The sequence below is a fragment of the Macaca thibetana genome, chromosome 5 (assembly GCF_024542745.1).
Source record: "Macaca thibetana thibetana isolate TM-01 chromosome 5, ASM2454274v1, whole genome shotgun sequence".
NCBI classification, from domain to species: Eukaryota; Metazoa; Chordata; class Mammalia; order Primates; family Cercopithecidae; genus Macaca; species Macaca thibetana.
Genome location: NC_065582.1, coordinates 163,027,749 through 163,054,597, shown reverse-complemented (window position 1 = coordinate 163,054,597; position 26,849 = coordinate 163,027,749). Strand labels below are relative to the sequence as shown.

Here is a 26,849-nt window from a genome sequence, read left to right as displayed (position 1 = left end):
TTACTATAGCTTTAGTTTTCTAAATCAAGAAAGAACAGGAAAATACAATCTCGGGAATGCTTCCATACACACTATTTATACAATAACTACATAAGAATATATGTATGCAGAAACTTCTCAAGAAAGAAAGGCGGAAAGCAAAACATATACAGCAGAGCACGTATGGGCTAGACATTAAGGTCAGCACTTCATATACCACATCTTAATCAATTTAGTCCTCCAAACTATCCAGTAAGGATGACCTGTGTACCCATTTTACAACGGAGAAAAATAAGGCTGAGCAAGGCTTAGAGAACAGCTGAAAAGAGCTTGCAAATCACTGAAAGCCTTTCTAGGAAGAACTAAAGTTTCATCCATAAGAAGAATAATCATCCTCAAATCAAAGCCATAGCAAAGACCCCGGAGGCAACTTTATAACTGAGGGACAGTCTACATAGCTGGAAACCAATATTCCTGGGAACGCTGCCTGCCTAGAGCATTCGTCCAGAAAGCAAAGGGGCCTGCCTAGAATTGCTAATATTTGTAAAGTTAATCATTGTTAACAGGCATTCAATTGCTTGCTTTTAATTCCTAGAGGGACTAATTGATCCTGATACCCCACATCAGTTTCTAAACACACGCTTTGGGCCTCTGGTTAGAAGCAGAGACTGTGTAGAACACAAAAAAAGTTGGTAGCAGGATAGGCTATAACAAAGACTTCTATAAATACTTTAAAATTAAACCTCATTTTCCACAAAAAATGTCACAGTGATGTTCATGTGAACAAAGAAGCTTTGAGGAAATAACTAGAGGAAAATCAAGACAGCTTGAATGTCTCCTAGCATTTATTTTTCTTTTTTTAATAAACAAGTTTTGATAGACAACATCAGCAAAAATAACTCTCCTCTCCAATAAAACCTTCTGCAGACCAGCTCTATGGAACTGAGTCAGCCTCTATTTTAATTTCGACCTCAAAATGTGCTTTTGGTGTTTTTCATATTGAAACAAAAAATAATATGAAAATTAATCAGAGTTGCAGTCAATTGGACTAATCTAAACATAAAGCAACAATTGTACTTATTAAGCACACAGAGAAAAGATAATAAAAGGGTGGTTAAAATCTGATTTTGTCAGATGTTCAATTCTGTTGTATTTGTGAATCTACATTTTCATTTACCTTAATTATTCTAGGTTAATTTATCTATAATGCAGAGAGTTATTGATTATTTAGATGATAAATATTCAATAGGATTATCTAGCAATGTTTTTTTTTAACTGGCAATGAATAAGGCATATTACATATTGTCAAATTTGGCACTATTTAAAAATTTAAAGTGCTACTGAACTTCAATACATAATATAACATTTCATTTACTAAGAAAGATTTTTTTTTCTTTGCACTAGCTGAAGTTAGTAAGGGCCAGGGAAAATTGAGGTACACAAATTGTTAAACTGAAAAAAAAAAAAAAAAAGGTAATCAAACTGTTCCCCTGATACTTATTTTTTAGCGCTTGAGTCCTAATTAGCTTAGCTTTTCTCGATCTTAAGGAAACAAAACAAAACAAAACTATATTTTGCAAATAGTCTCAAAAGGTAACAATAAATAGACAATTTTTTTTTCTTTTCCTTTTTTTAAATACCACCAGGCAGAGTCTTGGAAGGATTTTTGGTTATTTGACTTGTGTTTCTGTTATGGGTTTTTCCAGTGCTTTGATACTTGAATTTTGCTCTGATATGTATATATATATCCCAAACATGTCAGAGAGGTAGAAGGGAAATAAATTCTCATCTTAAGAAGCAATTAGCTTTGAGGTCTAAGCTCAATTTTGTGGCAACAGATAAACTCTTACTTTATATTTGCTAGCCCAATTAGACACAAGATTTTTGAGAAAACATCCTTAACCAAGACCACTTCTATGACTGACCTCTACATTTAGCAGCTCAATCGAAAAACAGACATCAGATACTACTGGTAGGATTATACTGGGTATAATTTTTATACAGAGCAAGCAGGCAATATATATTCAAAACTTTTAAAAACCTCATAGACCTAGAACATCTACTTCTAGAAATTCATCCTGAGGCAATAATAAGGGAATGTGTACAAAGATTTTTCATATGAGGATACCCAATGCAACATTATTTGCATTATTGAAAACTTGAATGCAATGTGAATGTCCAACATTAAGTGATCTAGTTCAATAAATTATAGAGAAGTACGTATATACATATAATGTTATCATTAAAATCTGTTGTAAAATATATTTAATAGCATAACAGGAAAGTGTTCAAAATACATTAGGGTTTTAAATTAGGCTTGAAAAAACTATAATTATGAAAAGTTTACCTGTAAAAATATATCCTCAGAAAGAAGAAGAGGATGAGGAGGAAATATAACAAGCTGTTTGTAGTGGCTGATGATGTTATAAGTATTTTTTACATTCCTCTATGTGAGTGTGCTTTTCTGTAATTTTCAAATTTTCTCTTATAAACATGCATGACTTTCATATTCAGAAGAAGAAGAATTATTCAGTTTTGAGAGGAACACAGCGATTCAGTACTAAAGCCATGCCTGCTTAACATACAGGGAATGTAGAAGATAGAAATAGCCCCTGACGCCCAATATTGTATCTCAAATATTCATCATATATTTAAAATGAAGCCATTTCTGCCTGTCATACCAAGTCCAACAGCTACTCCACTTACGATGCAAAGCTCATGAGCAATAGTGAGGGAAGTTAGTGCCCGGTATACTTAGAAATCCCAGAATTGTGGAGAGAAGGAAGCTATCAACTCCTATTAGCTTGCCTCAGAGATAGACCAAAACCACTATCCCCCAGACACCACTACCATCTTCCCTTTGTTTCTCAATCTGAAATTTAATCCATTGTTAAGTCAATTTTCTCTTCAAAAATCTTAATTAGCCCGGGTGGGGTTAAAGAAACTTCATTCATTTATACAATAGTAAATATTTTCAAGAATGGTATGAATAAACTGGTAAGAATAATTCTCAAGAAGAGGATCTACCAACTAACTGGGGAAAAAAGAAGGGGCCACCAGCAAAGGCTTATGGGAAGAGTGTTTAGAGACATGGCTTCCATTGGAGATGATTGAAATTGATTTGACCAGGAAAAGGCAGCCCCACTTTCAACCCGGTGACATGCAAATAAACTTCTGGAACACAGCCCATCCCTAAATGTGAAACAACCTGTGTAAATGCTGCCATTTTGCAGCCCAGTGCTTGGGCAGAAAGCTCATTTTTGGCTTCTCAAGTATCACAAGAGGGGAAAACTCACTTTCTTTCCCCTGGAAGGTCAACTATATTCATAGAAATGAAGGCTTTATATCAGCCAATTTGATTTCATGTTCTCACAGTTTCCTTGGCCTTTTCTGCAGATCATTCTTCCTACACATGGGTGGTCATTATTTTGACTATTAAGAATATTTGTAAGAAGAGGGGTAATGAGGTTGAAACCAAAGTCAGCCAGCCTTACGAGATTTAAGGTGATTACTGGAGGCTCAAGTCTACCTGACAGGTGGAGTCACTTTGAGGCTCTTGATTCAGCCCAAAATGAAAGGAAAATGCAAGATAAGAGGAACAGGGCCCTCATTCAGCTATGTCACTTGCCAGCAATTCGACTTTGGGTGGTTCATGTAATGATACTGAGCTTCGGTTTCCTTATCTATCAACAAAGATGGCCAGATTCAATTAAATCAAAGATCTTTGCCAGATCTAAAATGCAGTGATGTGCCTGTCTTGACAGAGACAGACAACTCAGGAAGCCTTCTTTGCACAGGGTGCATCCAAGTGTCTCGTTTCACAAAGACACTGGAAATCAGAGATGATGTACAAGAAAGGCAACTGGTGCTCAGTGTTGCTGAAAGCACACAACTTCATCATTTTCCTTGCAATACAGATATTTAACCACTCAACCATTCTAGAAAAAGAATACCAGAGAACTTGTGAAATACAATACTTTCAACCACGGGTATTGGCTCTGAGAAGCTCAGCTTCCTAGAGACCTGTGTTTCTTACAAAATTCAGGTAGCTGCCCAGAGAAACAGCCGGCTTTCATCTTGTTTATCATTAATTCTGGAAAGTAGCACGAGTCATACGTAAGACCGAGTCCCTGCATGCACAGCAAGTGTGAAAACCACACAACTGATGTGGTAGTCACTACATGTGATTTAGAAATGGTGTCACCCAGAGAGAGAAGATTTAGAAAGGAGGGTAGATATTATATTCAGGGTTTTGTACATAAGAATAAGGTCTACAGCAGCTAAGGAAATGAGAGTTTAAAGTAACATCCTTTCTGCCTAATACCTGAAGACCCTCCTTAAATAAAAAGCTCATTATATTTGGTAAAAGATTGTACATATTTTTAATTTAGAAGGGATCAGCTGAGATATTAATGTAGGGTGTGGAGGGAGGAAAAAAGGTCATATGCCTAATATTTCACCGTAATAGTATTAGCAAATGTATTAAACCAAGGCCATATCACAGGATAGCGTTTCCTTTTCAACTGTTTCCTTTGTACATACAACTCTGTTGAGTGAGAGACAGAAGATGTATGCTTTGGTGCCATCTAAGACCAAACAGCTTGGAGGTTTTCCTTTAAGGTTGAGTGAATCAGTCACAGGAAAACTAACTTCTCTACCAGAAAATTTGGAGAGGGAGCGCTGATGACATAGGAGTAAGGAAAATATGACCAGGTAAATGATAAACGTCAGTCAGGACAATGCCTTGATAGACCCCCAGCTATTCTCACACGATGCTGGGTTCTCACTAGCAGTATTCACTGGCATTACATTCACATTTTCCTGCAACCAGGAAGAAGAAATAATATGAAAACTAACATAAGAAACCTTGCTTCTGTGCTTGTGAGACAATCTGCAAAAAGAGGTTGACAAAAGACTCATTTTAAACAAGCCAAAACCTCTATTATTCTTTAAAGGGTCCAGATTGTACTTTGTGCCAAGCAGATGATCAGAGTAAATTCTTTCCCTACCTCTTTTCAAAACAAAACAAAAAAATATTTAACAATTCCTGAGGTGGACCTTTTTCTTTTTTTTTTTTTTTTTTTTTTGCCCAGGCTGAAATACAGTGGCGCAATGTCAACTCACTGCAACCTCTGCCTCCCGGGTTCAAGCTATTCTCCCACCTCAGCCTCCTGAGTAGTTGGGATTACAGGCACGCGCCATGACATCTGGCTAACTTTTTTTTTTTTGTATTTTTAGTAGAGATGGGTTTTCACCATGTTGTTCAGGCTGGTCTCAAACTCCTGACCTGATGATCCGCCCCCCTTGGCCTCCCAAAGTGCTGGGATTACAGGTGTGAGCCACCGCGCCTAGCCCCTGAGGTGGAAATTTCTACTATCCATGTTAGTAGATCCATTTGCATGCAGGCCACCTAAAAATGGGCCACACCTAACATTTTGCACAGCCATACAAAGCCACTAAGTGGGAACTCCTACCCAGGGCTCTCTTGTGGGTATGTTCAGCTTGTGTGCTCTCTTTGTCTTCTCTATGACATCATTCAATGTCACATATTACGTAAAAACCACGGGACAGGGGTGATATCCTGCGTTGTGTTATGCTTTGTAACTGCTGATGCACCATATTTCAGCTTTGTTATTTTGTTTTAGCCCAAATCACACAAAACTACAGCTAATAATTTTCTAGGAAAAAAGCAATTTAAATAGTAATTAATGTGAAATAAACCTATTCATTCCACTTACAGTATTATGGTTGTTAGGGATTTTATACTTGAAAGTATGGCCAAATATATCAATGAGAATTAATGAACTTCTGCTACACACCAAAATGTAGATAAATCCCAGAAATGTAATGTGAAGCAAAAGAAGCCAGACACACATGAAAGTGCATACGTTATGATTCCATTTCTATAAAGCATAGAAACAGATATTTAACCTAGGTGGCTGCAAATCAGGTGAGAGGTTGTCCTGGGTAGTGGTTTGGGGCAGGGCAGGGAGAACCACAGTTAAGCGGGAGGAGGCTCCAGGAAACTAGTTAGGGTTTCTTTCTTGCTGTCTGTGCTGGTTACATGGGTACATTGTTACTGAACATTCACTGAGCTAAACTCTTATGGTATATGTACTTTTCAATATCATATACTTCGATAACAAGTTTAAAATGCATAGAAAAGAAAGAGAAATAAATGTTTCTGTACCACACATTTTTGAAGTTTGCAGCCTGTCACACAAAAAAATTCCCAATGTCCAACTTACCTCCTTAAAGGGACCCTTCAACCACTCAGACAAACAGCCTTGGAGCAGGACTCAAAGGACTTGATGTCTAGGTTTGTTTGTCTGACCTTGGACAAAGCCACTTTAACTTTCTTGATCTATTTCCACTTCTATCAAAAAATGAAATGGGATTACATATTCTCTGTATTTATTTCTTGAATAAGTGAAGTGAAAGAACATTACACCTCTAAAATGTTAGTCTTTTCTCTTGGTTCAAAACTCATTATTGAACGGTGCCATCGACTTGCTCGGAAAATGTGTCCCTCTTCTCTGAGAGCATGGACTTTGGAGTCAGACAATGTAGATCTGTTACTTATGATCTATCTGTAGGAACTCAAGACGTCACCTAAACTATCTGAACCTCAAGCACTTCACTTACAAAAATGGAAATATAAATGCCTATTTTACATGGCTCATGTTAAGGTTAAAGAAAATGAGTATAAGCCAAGTGCTTGGCATATAATAGCTACTCAGTAATGATGCCTGCCATTCATGTTTGACTACTTAAAACTCAATGTAAAATCAAGCAACATTAGAGTAGATGCAAGTGTTTGCTCTTCACCTGCCTTTCTCACCTAAGAAAAATAAAGATTTGGAAACCAAGCACATCAGACGTTCTCTTTAAGTCCTATAGTAAGTTGACTTTCTATGAGGGACAGTGTTATCACAAGTTGTAGGATTGCCAGGTGGTTGTTTACCTAAAGAAAAGTAACAACCAGCCTCATACCAGTCCTGAGCTGGCACTACCTCTAAAGAGACCAGAAGCAGCAAGTGGAGAAAACAATTTTTGTTGCCATTAAGCTGGCCACAATGTTATTTGAGCCCAAAGTCTTTCAAGAATTCCCCTGTTAAGAAATCCAGCTGGGTGTGGTGGCTCACGCCTCTAATCCCAACAGTTTGGGAGACTGAGGTGGGTAGATCTCCTGATCTCAGGAGTTCGAGACCAGCCTGACCAATATGATGAAACCTGGTCTCTATTAAAAACACAAAACTTAGCTGGGCATGGTGGCAGGCGCCTGTAGTCCCAGCTACTTGGGAGGCTAAGGCAGGAGAATCGCTTGAATGTGGGAGGCAGAGCTTGCAGTGAGCCGAGATTGTACCACTGCACTCCAGCCTGGGCAACGGAGTAAAACCCCGTGTCAAACAAACAAACAAAAAAGAAATAAGACATTCATATGGTGCATGAAAACTGACAAGATAGCGTGAGTTTGGGACAATGAGAGGAACCACAAAGTATCAAATTGTGTTTTAAATGATGATATCTGAAATACACACAGAGGGAAGAATGGAAAACAAAGCCACAGGAACAATACAATTCAATATAAAGTTCATTGTGCCACCAGCGGCCTATCAACTAAATTGTCTTAGCATTCACACTTCTCGCAAATTTGTGATCAATCACATAATCGCTTCTTAAATTGATAAATGACATAAAGGATACGTTATATTTTATCTTTGATATTTAAGGTATTTTTTTTTTCTTTAAAGCAATTTTCTGCATAGTAAAATGCTGGCAAGTTGCTATCTAAGTCCAAAACTATGCCAGCCAACGCAGTAGCCACTAGCCACATATATGGCTACTGAGAACTTAAAATGTGTCCACACAAAAATTGAGACTTCTATAGATATAAAATATACCTGGAATTTCAATCTGAATATGAAAAATAGAATGTAAAATATTTCATTAATAACTTAGAGTCATTTGTTAATATAATATTTTGAATATATTGTCAAAGACTTTAAAATTAAATTTACCTTTTTAAAAATGTAGTTACTATACAATTTAAAATTAGATGTGTGATGTGCCTAGTATTCCTATTTAACTTTAAACTTTAACGTTTTGCATTCGGTCTGCAAGTAACCTATATCATAGATGCATATAAAATTTATAAAATCAGGAAATTTCCGAATCATTAAGGGAAAGTAGAGCAGAGCCGCAGCAATGCACAACTCCAGGGGGCGCTACTCCCATCACAATCTGTAAAAAGTGATCCTCAGGACTTCGCAGGCCTCAGTCTGCATGGCCCTGTATTGAATGCTGTACAATCCATTCTCCCTATAAAATCAGCAATCCCTTCTAGAACATCCCTGGGGCAATCCCATAAAACTTTTCAGCACCCTCCACATCTTTTGCAAAACATATACAGAGTAATAAGATGAAAATATATAAAGTGAGTGGAAAATATTGCTGACCATACTCCAGGATGCAGAAGATGGCCAGAGCAACACCAAGTATGCAAAGTCTGAGATACATACAAGGATGCAGGGTTCTCAAGAAGGCTGTTTCCTTCCTAGGGACGAGAGGCATTTTTCAGAGGGTAACATTCACTTTAATTACAAAATGCACCCGCCTCTCTCTTCCAAGGGAGAAAAGCCTGTTGTTGCATTTATAATGTAGCTTTAGTTTCTGATGCCAAGAATGATTCAGTAAACACAGTTATGTTATGGTATACTCTTTCTTATTCAGTACTCAAATTATTCTCAAGGCAGTGCTGGCATTAATTCAATTTGACGCCTGTACTTAGGATTTCACATAGGTGCCTTCATCCAATTCTTCTTTGCAACTAATAAAATCTTAATTCATGGTAATATATTTATTTCTAGTTCAGTTCATGTTAAGGAGTGCAGTACTTTACAGAAAACTAATTAATATCAATCATATATTATAACACTTTTAATGGTTCATAGGAAAATCCGACACTGGGGGGAAGATTAGATGAACCAAGGGGTCTTAGCCCATCCTATTTACTCTATTTTTAGGACTTGAGAAAAAAACATCAAGCATCATTTCCAATATAAATTTAATTGAAGGTGTGCATCATAGGACGGCTGGGAATTAAGAACTCGGGTTCTTATCCCTAAAAGGAAATTGATTTGATGTGGCCCAAGAATGTAATTTACACCCTCAGACTCTGTTTTCCACCTATTTTGTGTAATAACCATATAATTTGCAGTTGGTGAAGATATTTAAATGGAGATGCACGGCATTATTAAAATAATGAACAACTTCACTAACAGCAAGCCTCCTGCAATTGTTGGTAACAACTCTACTTTTACATAACATTTGAGTAATGTTGAGGGCATCATATTTCTGGAGATTGCACACATAGCCAGCAGGATCGTTTAAGTGTGAGTTCTTGACTATGAGTGCCTGGAGTCGTGCAACACGGTGGTCCTCACGTTTCCTTAAGGAGCTACATTTAAAACGCCGAATTCTCCTCCAGAAAACTGGAGCAGTGGATTACACAACCCTAAAAATCTTTAAAAATAAAAATAAAAACTAAAAGAATGCACTAGATCACTTGAAATGCATGGTCATAATATCCAGTCTTTCCAAATTAGGCATTTTATTCACTCTACAACAAATTCTCCACGCTGACAAACGAACAGCTTAAAAAAAAAAAAAAAATGAAGTATGCTACATACTTATCTCTCTTTTTAAATTTTTTTTTGTCTGTTTAGCAATCCACATATAAAACCTCCAAATCTGGTATACACACATATATGTATCTTTAAAAGCCTTCATCACTATAAATAAAATAAAACCCCACCTACCAATAGCATAAAGCCTCCTAGACGCAGAGATGATAATGCCTCCTGATACTCACTTTCAAAACTGAATCCATAGATGATAACCCCAACATGTGTGTCATTCATTTTACTGCAGTACAAATACTGGTATCGCGAGATGAGGGAACACTCACAACAAGGGCTTCGGCAGGCCACTTTTTAATTCACAAGGGCATGGTGACGTGGGAGGGCACCTGAGAGTCACTGCTAAATGAACTCCACAATAGGGTACAAATCTGAAACCCAATCTTAGCCAGATACGAACGTAAGAGCAAATATGTACAGTATCATGTGCCTTCCAGCAGCCCTGTGTCTCGAGGGAGCTCTCTGACATCAGCAGTTGAGACAGGTGGTTCCCTTTCCAACTGTGGAAAATAAAACCCTAGTGCAGAGGCACTAAGTAAATATAGCAGTACTGTAATTTTTCCTTGGTGCGCTCTCTCTGTGATTTCTGTTCTGTGATGATACTTTATCCCAGGAACCCATTCAGGACATCCATCCATATCCATAACTGACTAAACATTTGCAAACTGGTTAATATTGGCATTAAAGAGGGTGTAGAAGACTCTGCTTTATGGTCCTAGTTGGTAGAGCTAGGGTGTTCCTCCTCTTGTTTATTTGGAATACGTGGTCAAGTGGCTGCTCAAAACTTTATTGGACTATTTCACCCTTTGTCCCCTGTTATTAATACAACCCAACAGAATGACAGACAAGAGTCAGACCATCTTAAAATCACATGCACAGAGCAGGTCAATACCAATCATATCCAGTTTGAGTCTGAGAGCTAAAATCAGCTGAGATGTACTAAGCCCTTTGTGGTCACAACTATTTGCTTTTGAATTTAAGAATTACTCACAGAAGGGCACCCTGTAACGTGTGTATAAAATTACTTAATTCAGCTTCTATTTCCCTTTCTGAACATAGATACTTTTACACTCTGACAGCCGCTGGCTCTTAAAGCATTCTCCTTTTTGTTGTATCTCCTTAGAAACACAAATCTTGTTCCCTGGCAGCAGTGGCGCTAAGTGCTGTACCACATGCCCAAACTAGTTCTCCCTCGCAGCTTTAATTCACAGTAAGTGGCATGAAAGGAGGTCAACCCTTCTCAGAAAACACTCAGAGTTCTTTTCGACTTCAGAATCTATTTCAGAAAGCCCCACTCCCTGGTATGTAAAGAGCAGCTTCCCATTTTGAAATTCTGGCCATAGCTATTGACAACTTTATGGAATGGTCCACAAAAGGCCAAACACAGGGACATGATCACACTTTCAACTCTTGATCCTGATTCTCTGTGGATTCTGGAAATGATGTCAGACAAGGAAGTCAATAACTGCCATCCACTCTTCGCCCCCAGATAACCCTTTCGTTTGAAAACTACTTATGGCATGCATACATGTTATGGCTTTCCTTCCCTGAGGTGTTCATTGAATGCTTAGCTCAATAATGCCATCTTAATCCTGAAAGTTTCCATGGTGACCTACAACGGTAATAAACAAGTCTAAGGAATGGAAAATGAAGTCAGGTCCTCTTTAGTCTCCCTATTCTTCTTCACCTTTATGAATGCAGCCTTCTCTGCTTCTCTAAGTTCATAGTTCACAGATTTGGGGGCTAGAATAAAAATAAAAACAGTAATACAGAAATAACATCCAGCATTTGGTGAATGCTTACTGTATGCCAAATGCTGTGCTGAGTAGTTCTGTAGATTATCTCATTGAATCCTTACACTAACAGTAGGATTAGTATTATTACTAATCTGATTCTAAGGATAAAATCACTGAAGTTGAGAGAGGTGAAGTAAGTTTTCTAAAGACAAAAAGCTTGTAATGGGAGACCAGAAACTTCAAGACAGTCTTATTTGACTTCAAACTGTTGTTCTTAATGTTGTTCTTAATGATCAGGCTATGCAGAAAAATAGCATTTTTTGTTTGCACCTAACAGTCGCATAACTTAGACATCTAGTAGTCTCTTCACAAATCAGAAGGGAACCACAGCTTTATGTTCAGCAGGAAGATAAAAACACCACACACATCCAGCTAAAACCACCAGGGAAATTAAGAAAAGGCACAGCCAACACATGGCACCCTGCTCTGATCAAAAGAAGCCTTACAACAAGTGTCTCTAAATTTGATCTGACACATCATTTAAAAGAGTGCACTTTTCTTTGCAGATCAACCTTTACAGTTAACTTGGGGTGTCTGATTCAGGTCATTGAAGCACACCCCCAAGGAGAAGAAACACTTATTATAATGCCACGCTTCTCCTTAAATGAAATGAAGACTCCTTTTGAAGATAGCAATTCCAAACAAAGGCCAGAGTAAAACACATATTATGACCACATGAAAAATCTTATTATAAAGATGTTTTCCAGCCGGATGCAGTGGCTCATGCCTGTAATCCCAGCACTTTGAGAAGTCAAGGTGAGAGGATCACTTGAAATCAGGAGTTCAAGACCAGCCTGGTCAGCATGGTGAAACCCTGTATCTACTAAAAAACAAAAATCAGCTTGGCATGGTGGTGCATGCCTGTAATCCCAGCTACTCAGGAGGCTGAGGCAGGAGAATTGCTTGAACCCAGGAGGCAGAGATTTCAGTAAGCCAAGATGGTGCCACTGCACTCCAGCCTGGGCACTGAAGTGAGACCCTGTCTAAAAAAAAAAAAAAAAAGGCCGGGCGCGGTGGCTCAAGCCTGTAATCCCAGCACTTTGGGAGGCCGAGACGGGCGGATCACGAGGTCAGGAGATCGAGACCATCCTGGCTAACACGGTGAAATCCCGTCTCTACTAAAAAATACAAAAATCTAGCCGGGCGAGGTGGCGGGCGCCTCTAGTCCCAGCTGCTCGGGAGGCTGAGGCAGGAGAATGGCGTAAACCCGGGAGGCGGCGGAGCTTGCAGTGAGCTGAGATCCGGCCACTGCAGTCCAGCCTGGGCAACAGAGCAAGACTCCGTCTCAAAAAAAAAAAAAAAAAAAAAAAAAAAAAAAAAAGATATTTTCCATGCTACAAATGTGTTTCCATGAAGTACATACAATATATACAGTATGCTTATCTAATCTAGAACAGACCTTAACAAATAGACTTTAACTGCCTGTTAGCATCAATAGTAGAATCAACTTCCAACAGATATTTTACAGCCTCTGCTTGGAAATGTAGTCAAATATGAAAAGGGTCACATGGATTAAGGTCACTGAAAACCCACTGTGGTGCCAGCCTTCAGAAAGTGGGGCTAAAATATGTGGCTTTCTAATCTCCTCTGATTTAGGAAATATTAATAAAACAAACTCCACTAAATTTATTTCCAAAAATGTAGGCTTTGGGAACTTTGTGGCTCTGATTTAGGAGTAATCATAGCTGAGCTCCAGAGTACCTGGGTCACCTGGCAGTCTGGTGAGCTATCTCTCAATGGGGCAAAAGTAAACGGCCCAGAATACAAAACCAGAAGAGACTGCCTCTCTGGATATCTTTACACTTTCTGGAGCTAGAAGACTAAAGGCCATCAGGAATGACCTATGGCTATTTGGAGTAGACCATGAATATTAATTCTGAAATCCCTATTGCCACCATCACCATCCCACCTAAAAAAACAAACAAGGAAGGGGGCGCCAAGATGGCCGAATAGGAACAGCTCCAGCCTCCAGCTCCCAGCATGAGCAACACAGAAGCTGGGTGATTTCTGCATTTCCAACTGAGGTACCGAGTTCATCTCACTGGGGCATGTTGGACAGTCGTTGCAGGACAGTGGGTGCAGCCCAGTGAGCGAGAGCCAAAGCAAGGCGAGGCATCGCCTTACCCAGGAAGTACAAGGGGGAAGGGAATTCCTTTTCCTAGCCAAGGGAAACCGTGACACACAACACCTGGAAAATTGGGTCACTCCCACCCTAATACTGAGCTTTACCAAAGGTCTTAGCAAAACGGCACACCAGGAGATTATATCCTGCACCTGGCTCGAAGGGTCCCATGCTCATGGAGCCTCCCTCATTGCTAGCACAGCAGTCTGAGATCTAACAGCAAGGTGGTAGTGAGGCTGGGGGAGGGGCGCCTGCCATTGCTGAGGCTTAAGTAGGTAAACAAAGCGACCAGGAAGCTCGTACTGGGTGGAGCCCACTGCAGCTCAAGGAGGCCTGCCTGCCTCTGTAGACTCCACCTCTGCGGACAGGACACAGCTAAACAAAAAGCAGCAGAAACCTCTGCAGATGTAAATGTCCTTGTCTGACAACTTTGAAGAGAGTAGTGATTCTCCCAGCACGGAGGTTGAGATCTGAGAACGGACAGACTGCCTGCTCAAGTGGGTCCCTGACACCCGAGTAGCCTAACTGAGAGAGCCTAACTGGGAGCAGCCTAACTGGAGTGGACCTCAGGCAAACTCCAACAGACATGCAGTTGAGGGTCCTGACTGTTAGAAGGAAAACTAACAAACAGAAAGGACATCCACACCAAAACCCCATCTGTACATCACCATTATCAAAGACCAAAGGTAGATAAAACCACAAAGATGGGGAAAAAGCAGGGCAGAAAAGCTCAAAATTCAAAAAATTCAGAGCACCTCTCCCCCTCCAAAGGAAAGCAGCTCCTCGCCAGCAACGGAACAAAGCTGGACGGAGAATAACTTTGACGAGTTGAGAGAAGAAGGATTCAGTCAAACTTCTCAGAGCTAAAGGAGGAACTACGAACCCAGCGCAAATAAACTAAAAACCTTGAAAAAAGATTTGACAAATGGATAATTAGAATAACCAATGCAGAGAAGTCCATAAACAACCTGATAGAGATGAAAACCATGACATGCGAACTACGTGACACATGCACAAGCTTCAGTAACTGACTCGATCAACTGGAAGAAAGAGTATCAGAGATTGAAGATCAAATGAATGAAATGAAATGAGAAGAGAAGTTAGAGAAAAAGAGTAAAAAGAAATGAACAAAACCTCCAAGAAATATGGGAGTATGTGAAAAGGCCAAATCTACGTCTGATTGGTGCACCTGAAAGTGACGGGGAGAATGGAACGAAGTTGGAAAACACTCTGCAGGATATTATCCAGGAGAACTTCCCCAACCTAGCAAGGCAGGCCAACATTCAAATTCAGGAAATACAGAGAACACCACAAAGATGCTCCTTGAGAAGAGCAGCTCCAAGAGACATAATTGTCAGATTCACCAAAGTTGAAATGAAGGAAAAAATGTTAAGGACAGCCAGAGAGAAAGGTCGCGCTACCCACAAAGGGAAGCCCATCAGACTAACAGCAGATCTCCCAGCAGAAACTTTACAAGCCAGAAGCGAGTGGGGGCCAATATTCAACATTCTTAAAGAAAAGAATTTTAAACCCAGAATTTCATGTCTAGCCAAACTAAGCTTCGTAAGTGAAGGAGAAATAAAATCCTTTACAGACAAGCAAATGCTGAGAGATTTTGTCACCATCAGGCCTGCCCTAGAAGAGCTCCTGAAGGAAGCACTAAACATGGAAAGGAACAACCAGTATCAGTCATTGCAAAAACATGCCAAAATGTAAAGACCATCAATGGTAGGAAGAAACTGCATCAACTAACGAGCAAAATAACCAGCTAACATCATAATGACATGATCAGGTTCACACATAACAATATTAACCTTAAATGTAAATGGGCTAAATGGTCCAATTAAAAGACACAGACTGGCGAATTGGATGAAGAGTCAAGACCCATCAGCTTGCTGTATTCAGGAGACCCATCTCACGTCAGAGACACACATAGGCTCAAAATAAAGGGATGGAGGAAAATCTACCAAGCCAATGGAAAACAAAAAAAGGCAGGGGTTGCAATCCTAGTCTCTGATAAAACAGACTTAAAACCAGCAAAGATTAAAAGAGACAAAGAAGGCCATTACATAATGGTAAAGGGATCAATTCAACAAGAAGAGCTAACTATCCTAAATATATATGCACCCAATACAGGAGCACCCAGATTCATAAAGGAAGTCCTTAGAGACTTACAAAGAGACTTAGACTCCCACACAATAATATTGGGAGGCTTTAACACCCCACTGTCAACATTAGACAGATCAACGAGACAGAAAGTTAACAAGGATATCCAGGAATTGAACTCAACTCTGCACCAAGCGGACCTAATAGACATCTACAGAACTCTCCACCCCAAATCAACAGAATATACATTCTTCTTAGCACCACATCACACTTATTCCAAAATTGACCACGTAGTTGGAAGTAAAGCACTCCTCAGCAAATGTAAAAGAAGAGAAATTATAACAAACGGTCTCTCAGACCACAGTGCAATCAAACGAGAACTCAAGACTAAGAAACTCAATCAAAACCACTCAACTACATGGAAACTGAACAACCTGCTCCTGAATGACTACTGGGTACATAACGAAATGAAGGCAGAAATAAAGATGTTCTTTGAAACCAATGAGAACAAAGATACAACATACCAGAATCTCTGGGACACATTTAAAGCAATGTGTAGAAGGAAATTTATAGCGCTAAATGCCCACAAGAGAAAGCAGGAAAGATGTAAAATTGACACCCTAACATCACAATTAAAAGAACTAGAGAAGCAAGAGCAAACACATTCAAAAGCTAGCAGAAGGCAAGAAATAACTAAGATCAGAGCAGAACTGAAGGAGATAGAGACACAAAAAACCTTTCAAAACATCAATGAATCCAGGAGCTGGTTTTTTGAAAAGATCAACAAAACTGATAGACTGCTAGCAAGACTAATACAGAAGAAAAGAGAGAAGAATCAAATAGATGCAATAAAAAACGATAAAGGGGATATCACCACCAACCCCACAGAAATACAAACTACCATCAGAGAATACTATAAACACCTCTATGTAAATAAACTAGAAAACCTAGAAGAAATGAATAAATTCCTGGACACATACACTCTCCCAAGGCTAAACCAGGAAGAAGTTGAATCCCTGAATAGATCAATAGCAGGCTCTGAAATTGAGGCAATAATTAATAGCCTACCAACCAAAAAACGTCCAGGACCAGATGGATTCACAGCTGAATTCTACCAGAGGTACAAGAAGGAGCTGGTACCACTCCTTCTGAAACTATTCCAATCAACAGAAAAAGAGGGAAGCCTCCCTAACTCATTTTATGAGGCCAACATCATCCTGATACCAAGCCTGGCAGAGACACAACAAAGAAGGAGAATTTTAGACCAATATCCCTGATGAATATCAATGCAAAAATCCTCAATAAAATACTGGCAAATCGAACCCAGCAGCACATCAAAAAGCTTATCCACCACGATCAAGTGGGCTTCATCCCTGAGATGCAAGGCTGGTTCAACATTCGCAAATCAATAAACGTAATCCAGCATATAAACAGAATCAAAGACAAAAACCACATGATTATCTCAACAGATGCAAAAAAGGCCTTTGACAAAATTCAACAGCCCTTCATGCTAAAATTCTCAATAAATTCGGCGTTGAGGGAACGTATCTCAAAATAATAAGAGCTATTTATGACAAACCCTCAGCCAATATCATACTGAATGGGCAAAAACTGGAAGCATTCCCTTTGAAAACTGGCACAAGACAGGGATGCCTTCTCTCACCACTCCTATTCAACATAGTGTTGGAAGTTCTGGCCAAGGAAATCAGGCAAGAGAAAGAAATAAAGGGTATTCAATTAGGAAAAGAAGAAGTCAAATTGTCCCTGTTTGCAGACGACACGATTGTCTATTTAGAAAACCCCACTGTCTCAGCCCAAAATCTCCTCAAGCTGATAAGCAACTTCAGCAAAGTCTCAGGATACAAAATCAATGTGCAAAAATCACAAGCAGTCTTATACAACAAAAACAGATAAACAGAGAGCCAAATCATGAATGAACTCCCATTCACAATTGTTTCAAAGAGAATAAAATACCTAGGAATCCAACTTACAAGGGATATGAAGGACCTCTTCAAGGAGAACTACAAACCACTACTCAATGAAATAAAAGAGGACACAAACAAATGGAAGAACATTCCATGCTCATGGATAGGAAGAATCAATATTGTGAAAATGGCCATATTGCCCAAGGTAATTTATAGATTCAATGCCATCCCCATTAAGCTACCGATGACTTTCTTCACAGAATTGGAAAAAACTACTTTAAAGTTCATATGGAACCAAAAAAGAACACGCATTGCCAAGACAATCCTAAGTCAAAAGAACAAAGCTGGAGGCATCACGCTACCTGACTTCAAACTATACTACAAGGCTACAGTAACCAAAACAGAATGGTACTGGTACCAAAACAGAGATATAGACCAATGGAACAGAACAGAGCCCTCAGAAATAATACCACACATCTACAGCCATCTGATCTTTGACATACCTGACAAAAACAAGAAATGGGGAAAGGATTCCCTATTTAATAAATGGTGCTGGGAAAACTGGCTAGGCATAAGTAGAAAGCTGAAACTGGATCCCTTCCTTACTCCTTACACAAAAATTAATTCAAGATGTATTAGAGACTTAAATGTTAGACATAAAACCATAAAAACCCTAGAAGAAAACCTAGGCAATACCATCCAAGACATAGGCATGGGCACAGACTTCAGGTCTGAAACACCAAAAGCAATGGCAACAAAAGCCAAAATTGACAAATGAGATCTAATTAAACTAAAGAGCTTCTGCACAGCAAAAGAAACTACCATCAGAGTGAACAGGCAACCTACAGAATGGGAGAAAATTTTTGCAATCTACTCATCTGACAAAGGGCTAATATCCAGAACCTATAAAGAACTCAAACAAATTTACAAGAAAACAAACAACCCCATCAAAAAGTGGGCAAAGGATATGAACAGACATTTCTCAAAAGAAGACATTTATGCAGCCAACAGACACATGAAAAAATGCTCATCATCACTAGCCATCAGAGAAATGCAAATCAAAACACCAATGAGATACCATCTCACATCAGTTTGAATGGCAATCATTAAAAAGTCAGGATACAACAGGTGCAGGAGAGTAAGTGGAGAAATAGGAACACTTTTACACTGTTGGTGGGAGTGTAAACTAGTTCAACCATTGTGGAAGACAGTGTGGCCATTCCTCAAGGATCGAGAACTAGAAGTACCATTTGATCCAGCCATCCCATTACTGGGTATATACCCAAAGGATTATAAATCATGCTGCTATAAAGACACATGCACATGTATGTTTATTGCGGCACTATTCACAATAGCAAAGACTTGGAACCAACCCAAATGTCCATCAATGACAGACTGGATAAAGAAAATGTGGCACATATACACCATGGAATACTATGCAGCCATAAAAAAGGATGAGTTCATGTCCTTTGTAGGGACATGGATGCAGCTGGAAACCATCATTCTCAGCAAACTATCACAAGAACAGAAAACCAAACACCGCATGTTCTCACTCATAGTGGGAATTGAATAATGAGAACACCTGGACACAGTAAGGGGAACATCACACACCGGGGCCTGTTGTGGGGTGGGGGCACGGGGGAGGGATAGCATTAGGAGATATACCTAATGTAAATGACGAGTTAATGGGTGCAGCATACCGACATGGCACATGTATACATATGTAACAAACCTGCACGTTGTGCACATGTACCCTAGAACATAAAGTATAATAAAATAAATAAATAAATACAGATTTTGACAACTGAAAAAAAAAACCAAACAAGTAAGAACAAAACATAAACCACTGATTATAACCGAGTAGCAATGAAAGTTGCATGTATTGATTATGTAGTAGTTTGAGGTCTGACGCAAAGGTAGTGATTTATTTTTTAAAAACTCGCTTTGTAAAAAAGCATTAAGTTTGCATTCATCATGCCTTTCTTGATTTGCAAATTATGCATTTAAAAATGGAGACCTCAGAGCAGAATTGGAACTCAGTCACATGCAGAATATGTTTGTGTGACGGCTGTGTATTCAGTAAGGAGTCCCAGAGACACAAACCTGAGTGTGAAGTCCACTTCAGTACACCCTACCTCAGTACCAGTAGTTGAACTGCTTAACTTATCTGATTCTTTATTTTTCCATCTTGAAAATGGGGATAATACCTACCTCACAGACTTAACACAGGAATTCAAGAGGACTAAGTAAATGGTTGTAGATGAGGAGCCTTTTAGAGTGCCTGCTCTGCAGTTCCCACTACATAAATCCCCTTTTGTACTTTGTTCGAGTGTCTCAGCTCCAGTTAGCTTTCTGTTCTCCTATCCTTTCCTCTACCTCCTTACTTGGGGCATTTTAAAATAAAATGCACATACAAAGATTTCTGCGTGTTTTATCCCATGAAGTGGACGCTGGGACTTATGAATGTACAAACATGTATGGGAAGCAGTGGTTCATGTTTTCCTCTCCGTGGGTGCCTTGTGCACATGGAGAGGGAAGAAAGAAGAAAACTGGAGCACAGAGTGAGCCTCTAAAATAAATGTGTAAGAGAGGCATTTTTTAAGATTAAAGATTTGAGTGAAAAAAAAAAAAACTTGAAAACTTTGAAATGGACGAACAGTGATATTTGAATTCACTACCGATGCTTCGTGATGGTATTCTAGGGCACATGTTTGTGGAAAAGTACAGTGCACATTGCCAGCAAATGTAACTCTTTAAGAGAACGAGCGACAGTGTCTGCGTCTTCCAATTTCAAGTGCCTCTTTAGGTATTTCTAGGCAAAATCATCAAGAATTAAATGTGAACAATTAGAATTTTGAAAATTCCAAAAATAGGTGAAATGCAGTAATTTCTCACACAGAATGAAAGGAAAACTTGTAAGTTAGAGTACTTATATGTACTGAACCTTTTTTGAATATCTGTATCATAAAACTACTCTATAACTACCCAAAGTTGAAATTAAGTAAAATAAATTGGTGACATAGGAGAGAAGAAATGTAAGCATAAAATTCATAGATTATATCTCTAAATATTATAAGTAGCACCACCACCCAAAAGGAGAATAGGGAACAGGAAAAAAAAAAAAAAACACCACCCTACTTGGAAAATTACCCAGAGAAATATATCTCTTCAATTCATGTGTACAGTGATTATCTATGTCTCAGACAGTAACTTTAGACATGTCAAAGGGTGCAGAACAGAGTTTATTCTTCCCTACGTGAACTCTGCCTATGAAATCCTAAATGTTCACAGTCTTTCTACCTTATAAAGATAAAGTTGATCCTAAAAAATTAAAATTAAAACTGAAAATCCTTGATAAAATACTCCACTGGGGTCCAATAATTACTTTAGCTCCATGATGCCAGGGCAAAGACAAGAGACACATATCACAAAGCTCTCTACACACGGGTGCATGTGTGGGAATGTGTGTATCTGCAAATGTGTGGAACAGAAGATGAATGTGGAAACTTCAGTCAGAATTCGCTACACTCCAAATGATAGTTCAGCAACATCCCAGGTGCTTAACTGGTGTGCGATTTTATAGCTGTCTTCTCTGAAGCTGCTTACAGTCTAAATAGAAGATCCAACGCGTAATCAATCAAAATATCCACATGTGACTACTACAATAGTTGAACGCATTGATGGAGAAGTGGTGGGGATCGGCCAGGGTCTTGAAAACAGATCTAATTAATCTCTGAAACATCCTAGAATGAGTATGCCAGTCAGGCCCTGTGAAGACTTCCATAGGTCCCTGACCCATACGTAATTTGAAATAAAAACTAGACTCATTACTAAATTATATATATAGAGAGAAGCTCAGTAAAGTTCTAATAATTGTCATAATAGCAGCTACAATTATTACTTTAAAAGATCAAACATAATAGTCTTTTAAGGAAAGACGACTGGTGCCCTACATTGGGCTTGTGTATTGCTGGATGCCCTAATCACAAGGTTAGCATAGTACCAGCTAATCCGGCGTGGATGCCAATGCACAGATACAGGAAAATAGATATGGTTTGCCAAGACCTTGCTTATTCATTCATAGGCCCTGTAATAAAAGTTCTGAGATCCAGAACAAATGGTTACAAGAGTCATACTTGGCCGGAGAAGAACACATGGATTCCTCTGGCTTTTGGAGGGTGCCTGCTACGACCCCAGGAAAGTGACAGGCAGGAAGAGGGATGATGAGTGAGAGACAGCGTTCCCTTTGACGTGAGGTCAATCTGGAGGCAGAACCAGGCTGTGACACTTCCTAACTCTGTGAAATGGGCCAAGACCCTGAATGTCCCTGGGCCTCTATAAAATAGAGATGAAACCACTGTCCTTATCAGTGTCTAAGGATCAGATACCTAGCTTGACACCTAGTAGACATTTGGTAAATGTTAGTTCTTCTCAATACTAGGGAGGCTAGAAAATAAAAAGTCCTAGTGACAAATGATGAATCATACCAGGTCCAATGTTAGCTGCTAAGGGAAATACAAAGAAATATGAAAGGTAGTGGGAGCCAAGATTTGGCTCTCAACCAGGTGGTAGAATGCAACTGCTGACGTGATTTTATTGTGAAAATTGTTCTTTAATCCATAAAATAGCAGCAAGTCACTAGAAGACCAGAGACATAAAACCAAGAGTAGTTTACAATGAAAGTAGGCATGTATATTTTGCACATATATGTGTGTGTGTGTGTGTGTGTGTGTATATATATATTCTGTTTGTTTGTTTGTTTGTTTTTTCAGACAAAGTCTCACTCTGTCACCTAGACTGGAGTGCAATGGCGCAATCTCGGCTCACTGCCACCTCTGCCTCCTGAGTTTAAGCGATTCTCCTGCCTTGGTCTCCCAAGTAGCTGGGATAAGAGGTAGGTGCCACCATGCTGGCTAATTTATGTATTTTTAGTAGAGACAGGGTTTCACCATATTGGCCATGCTGGTCTTGAACTGCTGACCTCGTAATCTGCCCACCTCGGGCTCCCAAAGTGCTGGGATTGCAGGCGTGAGCCATCGCGCCCGGCCGTATATTTTATATTTTATACCCATTACTATTTAAAGTGCTTTACACTTATTATCTTATGAAATGGCAACTATTGCTATCTCTCTTTATTCAGATGGAGAAACTGAGGCAGAGAATTAAGTAACTTACTCAGGGTTACACATGTAATATGCAGGAAGGGTGACACTTGAACCTGGGCAGCCTAGTTCCAGAGTTCATGCCCTCCCCTCCTCTCAACCTCGACCCAAACTGCCTCACTCTAACATCTGCCAAAGTTTTAAATCTTTACTGCTTAAAACTGAGTGAAGCACTAAAGCAACATAGTTCAGTAAGACCTGGCTCCTGGTCTCCCTGGGGCCCACAGCCTAATAGAGAAAACGGAATCTATGAGTCTGGAGAGAAATCTACAGGACATAGTGAAATGCAACAGAGAAACCCAGGCTGCCTGGAATAAAGTGGAGAAGGAGAAGCAGGTGTTAGCAGAACAGTATTTCTCCCTCTCCCCTACTTTGACATCATCCTACCTGTCCATAGCATAGCACTGGGCACATTCAGTAAAAACGATCACCTTTGTCATCTTTGAATAATCAAGATAGTATTTTCCACTAATCTTATTTACAAATATAAACAAAATAGAATCTATACCCATAAGGTGTTGCCAGTCTTGTGGGGGCAGAGATGTGAATACAAATACTTCTAATATGTGTCCCCATGGTTTATGGCTATTACCTGAGATCTCGAGATGACAGATACAATATACAGCTAGAGTCCTAACATAATCACACCATCAACTTCCGAGACTTAACTGATGATTTTCCTAATGGACCATGAGTTTGACAGTATTTGCTGTTAATTGTTGATAAACTGAGATAAACAACCATACATTCATCCAAGAAACACATGTTAAATTATAATTAGTCAATAACTTTCCAGTTGGACAAGAAATTGACAGTGTCCATCAAGGACTAGAGAAATTGTGACAAGTCAATATGAATTTCACCAAGAAATATATATATATACCAAAATGCATATTGGTAGCTTTAAAAAAAACACTCATTGTTTTTGTAAGAACCCTTGACATGAGAGCTACTGCTTAGCATATTCTTACATGTACAATACAGTATTTTTAATGAGCACACTGTTGTGCAGCAGATCTCTAGAACTTAGTCACCTTGCATAACTGAAACTAAAAGGCACCCGTTTTTATTAAAATGTGATCCTGGGAGCTTCTCCAAAACTGCATGTCCCCAAACATAACCAATTTCAAACTGAATAATTGCAAAATGGAAAGCCTGAACCACAAAGAGGCCATTAGGATAAGTTTGAAAAGATACCCAATATGAGAAAAGAATTTTTAAAGTGGGGAAATGTTTTAGAAATGGAGAGACAGAGAATTCCCAGTGAAGAGATGGCATTTTCAAGAGCAGGTTCTAGGTCAGACCAAGAGGCAGCTTGTTGCGGAATAGAACTTCATACCCCTGACTTCTGGCAGTGACCTCAGTTCACAGCTCTATGGCCTAAGGAAAGGTACCAAGGCTTTCTGTGTCTCAATTTCTTCACGTATAAAGTGAAGAAACCATGCCTACATCTTAGGTCTTATGATGATCCCATCAGGATCATGTGAGACAACACAACTGATTCTTAATTATGTGTGTCAATTTGGCTCGGCTATGGTGCTCAATTGTCTAATAAAGCACTAGTTTAGATGTTGCTGGGTGGGTTTTGTGTAGATGTGATTAATATTTATAAACAATTGATTTAGGTAAAGCAGCTGACCCTCCATAATGTGGGTGAGCCTCATCCAATCAGTTGAAGGCCTTAAGAGTGAAAGCTGAAGTTTCCTTGAGAAAGAATTCCCTATGAGCTATGAAACCTGCCTGAATTCCCAGTTTGCTGGCCCACACTGTGAATTCTGAACTCAAGACTGCAGTATTAACTCTTAAATGAGTTTCCAGCCTGTCCGACCAATTGTAGCCTGGCAGCCTACACAGTCACATGCACTAATTTCTTAGCACGCATGTGCACACACACATACACTCTCTCTCTCTCTACACTGAGATATATATATATATGATATATAGAATCTCTCAATTGATAGATATTATATATATCATAATATATATGATATGTATGACATATATATGTATGTGTGTGTGTGTGTGTGTATATATATATATATGGAGAGAGAGAGAGAGAGAAAATCTGTTTCTCTGGAGAACCCTAACTGATATATCTTCCAACTTACTGAATTCTCTCTATATGGCAGCAGTGATCAAGCACTTTAAAAACTTTAACTCTTAAATCCTTTTCTCTCTGTTTCCAACCACACCCCCACATAATAAACGAGCATATGGAAAGGAGGCCCTTCCTCAGTAGTAGAACAACTGGTGAAATGTGTAAAAGCCCAGGATAGTAACTTTCCATGTGATTTCAAAAGCAAATCTAGCACTCTCTGAGAAGAGGAAATGTGAATGAAATGAGACTTGAAGATATTTACAACATAAGCTCCACGAAGACAAGAACGATGTCGTGTTCACGATTATGTTCTCAGGTCCTGAAATGCTAACTGAACAACTCAGTAAACATGTTGAATGAATGGATCATAGAGTTCTATAGCTAAGTAGAGGCAGGTGGGAATTTTTTTTTCCTATTACTTGGTATTAACCCAAACTATTTGACATCTGAGCTGATACTAGAGCATCACAGAGGAGGTATGTGCTCATTCATCCATCTTTGCATCCATCCATTCACCTCACATGCACTGCGTGCCTGCCACATTCCACAGGCTGCACCTCAAGACTGTGAAGATGAAAAAGACAAAAGGCTTGCCTTTGAAGCACTCACAGAGTAGTAAGTTGAATAAGCAAGTTATATTTATACTAACATTATGTACTGGAGTAAAGCTAAGCAGGAGCTGCCAGAAAAGTCCAGAGAAGGGACACCTAACCTCTTCTGGGAGGAATGCATCCTTTAAATGAATCTTTATTGAAGTGAGCTCGGTGCCAAGCACGATGCTACGCCACGAGACTATTCTCCTAATATAAAAGTAACTATTAATCACGGTTAAATTTTATTGAGTGCTTATTGCTATGGTTCACACATTGTTGTAAGACCTTTACATTTATTTACTGATTCTCTTCATAGTAGGGAATCTGGTATGTGTTAATATTTTTTAATATCCTTTTCTATATGACAAACATAGAGGCATACATTCACATACTGCCTTTTCAAATACTTATTGATCATTTGCCCTGTAAAACACACTGTTAGGTACCAATTTAATCAGCATATAGTGTCTGTCCTTATATTTAGTGGAGTAAACAGACAGATCCACAATCACTACAATCTCAGGCTATCTGACTCCCATGGTCCTGGAAAGGCCTTGTTATGAGCATAATCACAAATATACTACCTCTAAAACTACTCCAAAACTTGAGAATCTGATTTTGAACATAGCCAACACAAATGTGTTGAGAATGTTTTGTCCATCCCTATATAAGGAAAATAACCAAAGAGAAACATTTGTAACATACATGACAGATATCTTCAAAATTGTATTTAAAAACAACTCTTTCTTTCCATGACTAACCATGCCAACTGCAGTCAGTGTGGCCCGAACCTAGCATGGCTACCTTAGATGTCAATCAATATCAAGATGGTTTCAATTACCTTCCAGCCACTGACACAGACAGAAAGCACTGTTTCTCAAGATCCCATTGCTAAGAGTGTGTACACGGCAACAGAAGATGCTGATAATAATTTTCATTATTGATAAATAGCAAGTATTTGTCATAAATTAACAGCAATTATCTATTGCAATAATTTCTAAAGGAATTCTTATAAATAACAATAATTTTAATTACTGGAGAAACCTACCGCACCCATCAACACTCATGGCTCCCCGTAACTATCATGGAGGTCCAAGGAAGTTCCAGAAACCTTAAAAAGGAGGAGAGACTCCTTCGAGCTAAAGGAAAATGGTCTGTCTTCATTTCTTTTGTACTTTGGACTGACTCCATTTATTTTGTTAATGCTTAAAATTTATATTTTTTTTAAATGGGATTTTTGGTTATATTAAAAGCTAGGCACATAAACAAGGCAATAGAAATATCGTATCAATAGAAAACACCATATCAAATCCACTTAAAATGAACAAGGAAGTAAATGCTAGAATAAACCTGGAACGCACCATTTT

At 39.0% G+C, this 26,849-nt stretch overlaps 2 protein-coding genes across 5 annotated transcripts in view; one reads left to right on the top strand and one right to left on the bottom strand.

The window, feature by feature from the left end:
* Window positions 1–26,849, top strand: part of SOD3 (superoxide dismutase 3) — a 948,116-nt gene that overhangs the window by 34,057 nt on the left and 887,210 nt on the right. The gene's annotated exons all lie outside the window — the stretch shown is intronic.
* The window catches only part of PPARGC1A (PPARG coactivator 1 alpha), a 685,828-nt gene that overhangs the window by 101,580 nt on the left and 557,399 nt on the right, over window positions 1–26,849 (bottom strand). The window contains exon 1 of one of the 3 annotated variants that reach the window (XM_050790680.1): window positions 9,854–9,947. The exons of the other annotated variants lie outside the window; for them this stretch is intronic. Within the exon in view, the coding sequence (XP_050646637.1) occupies window positions 9,854–9,898 (45 nt within the window). The 5' untranslated portion in view covers window positions 9,899–9,947. Of the gene's footprint in view, window positions 1–9,853; window positions 9,948–26,849 lie in introns of those variants that run through there. 3 annotated transcript variants of the gene reach the window in all.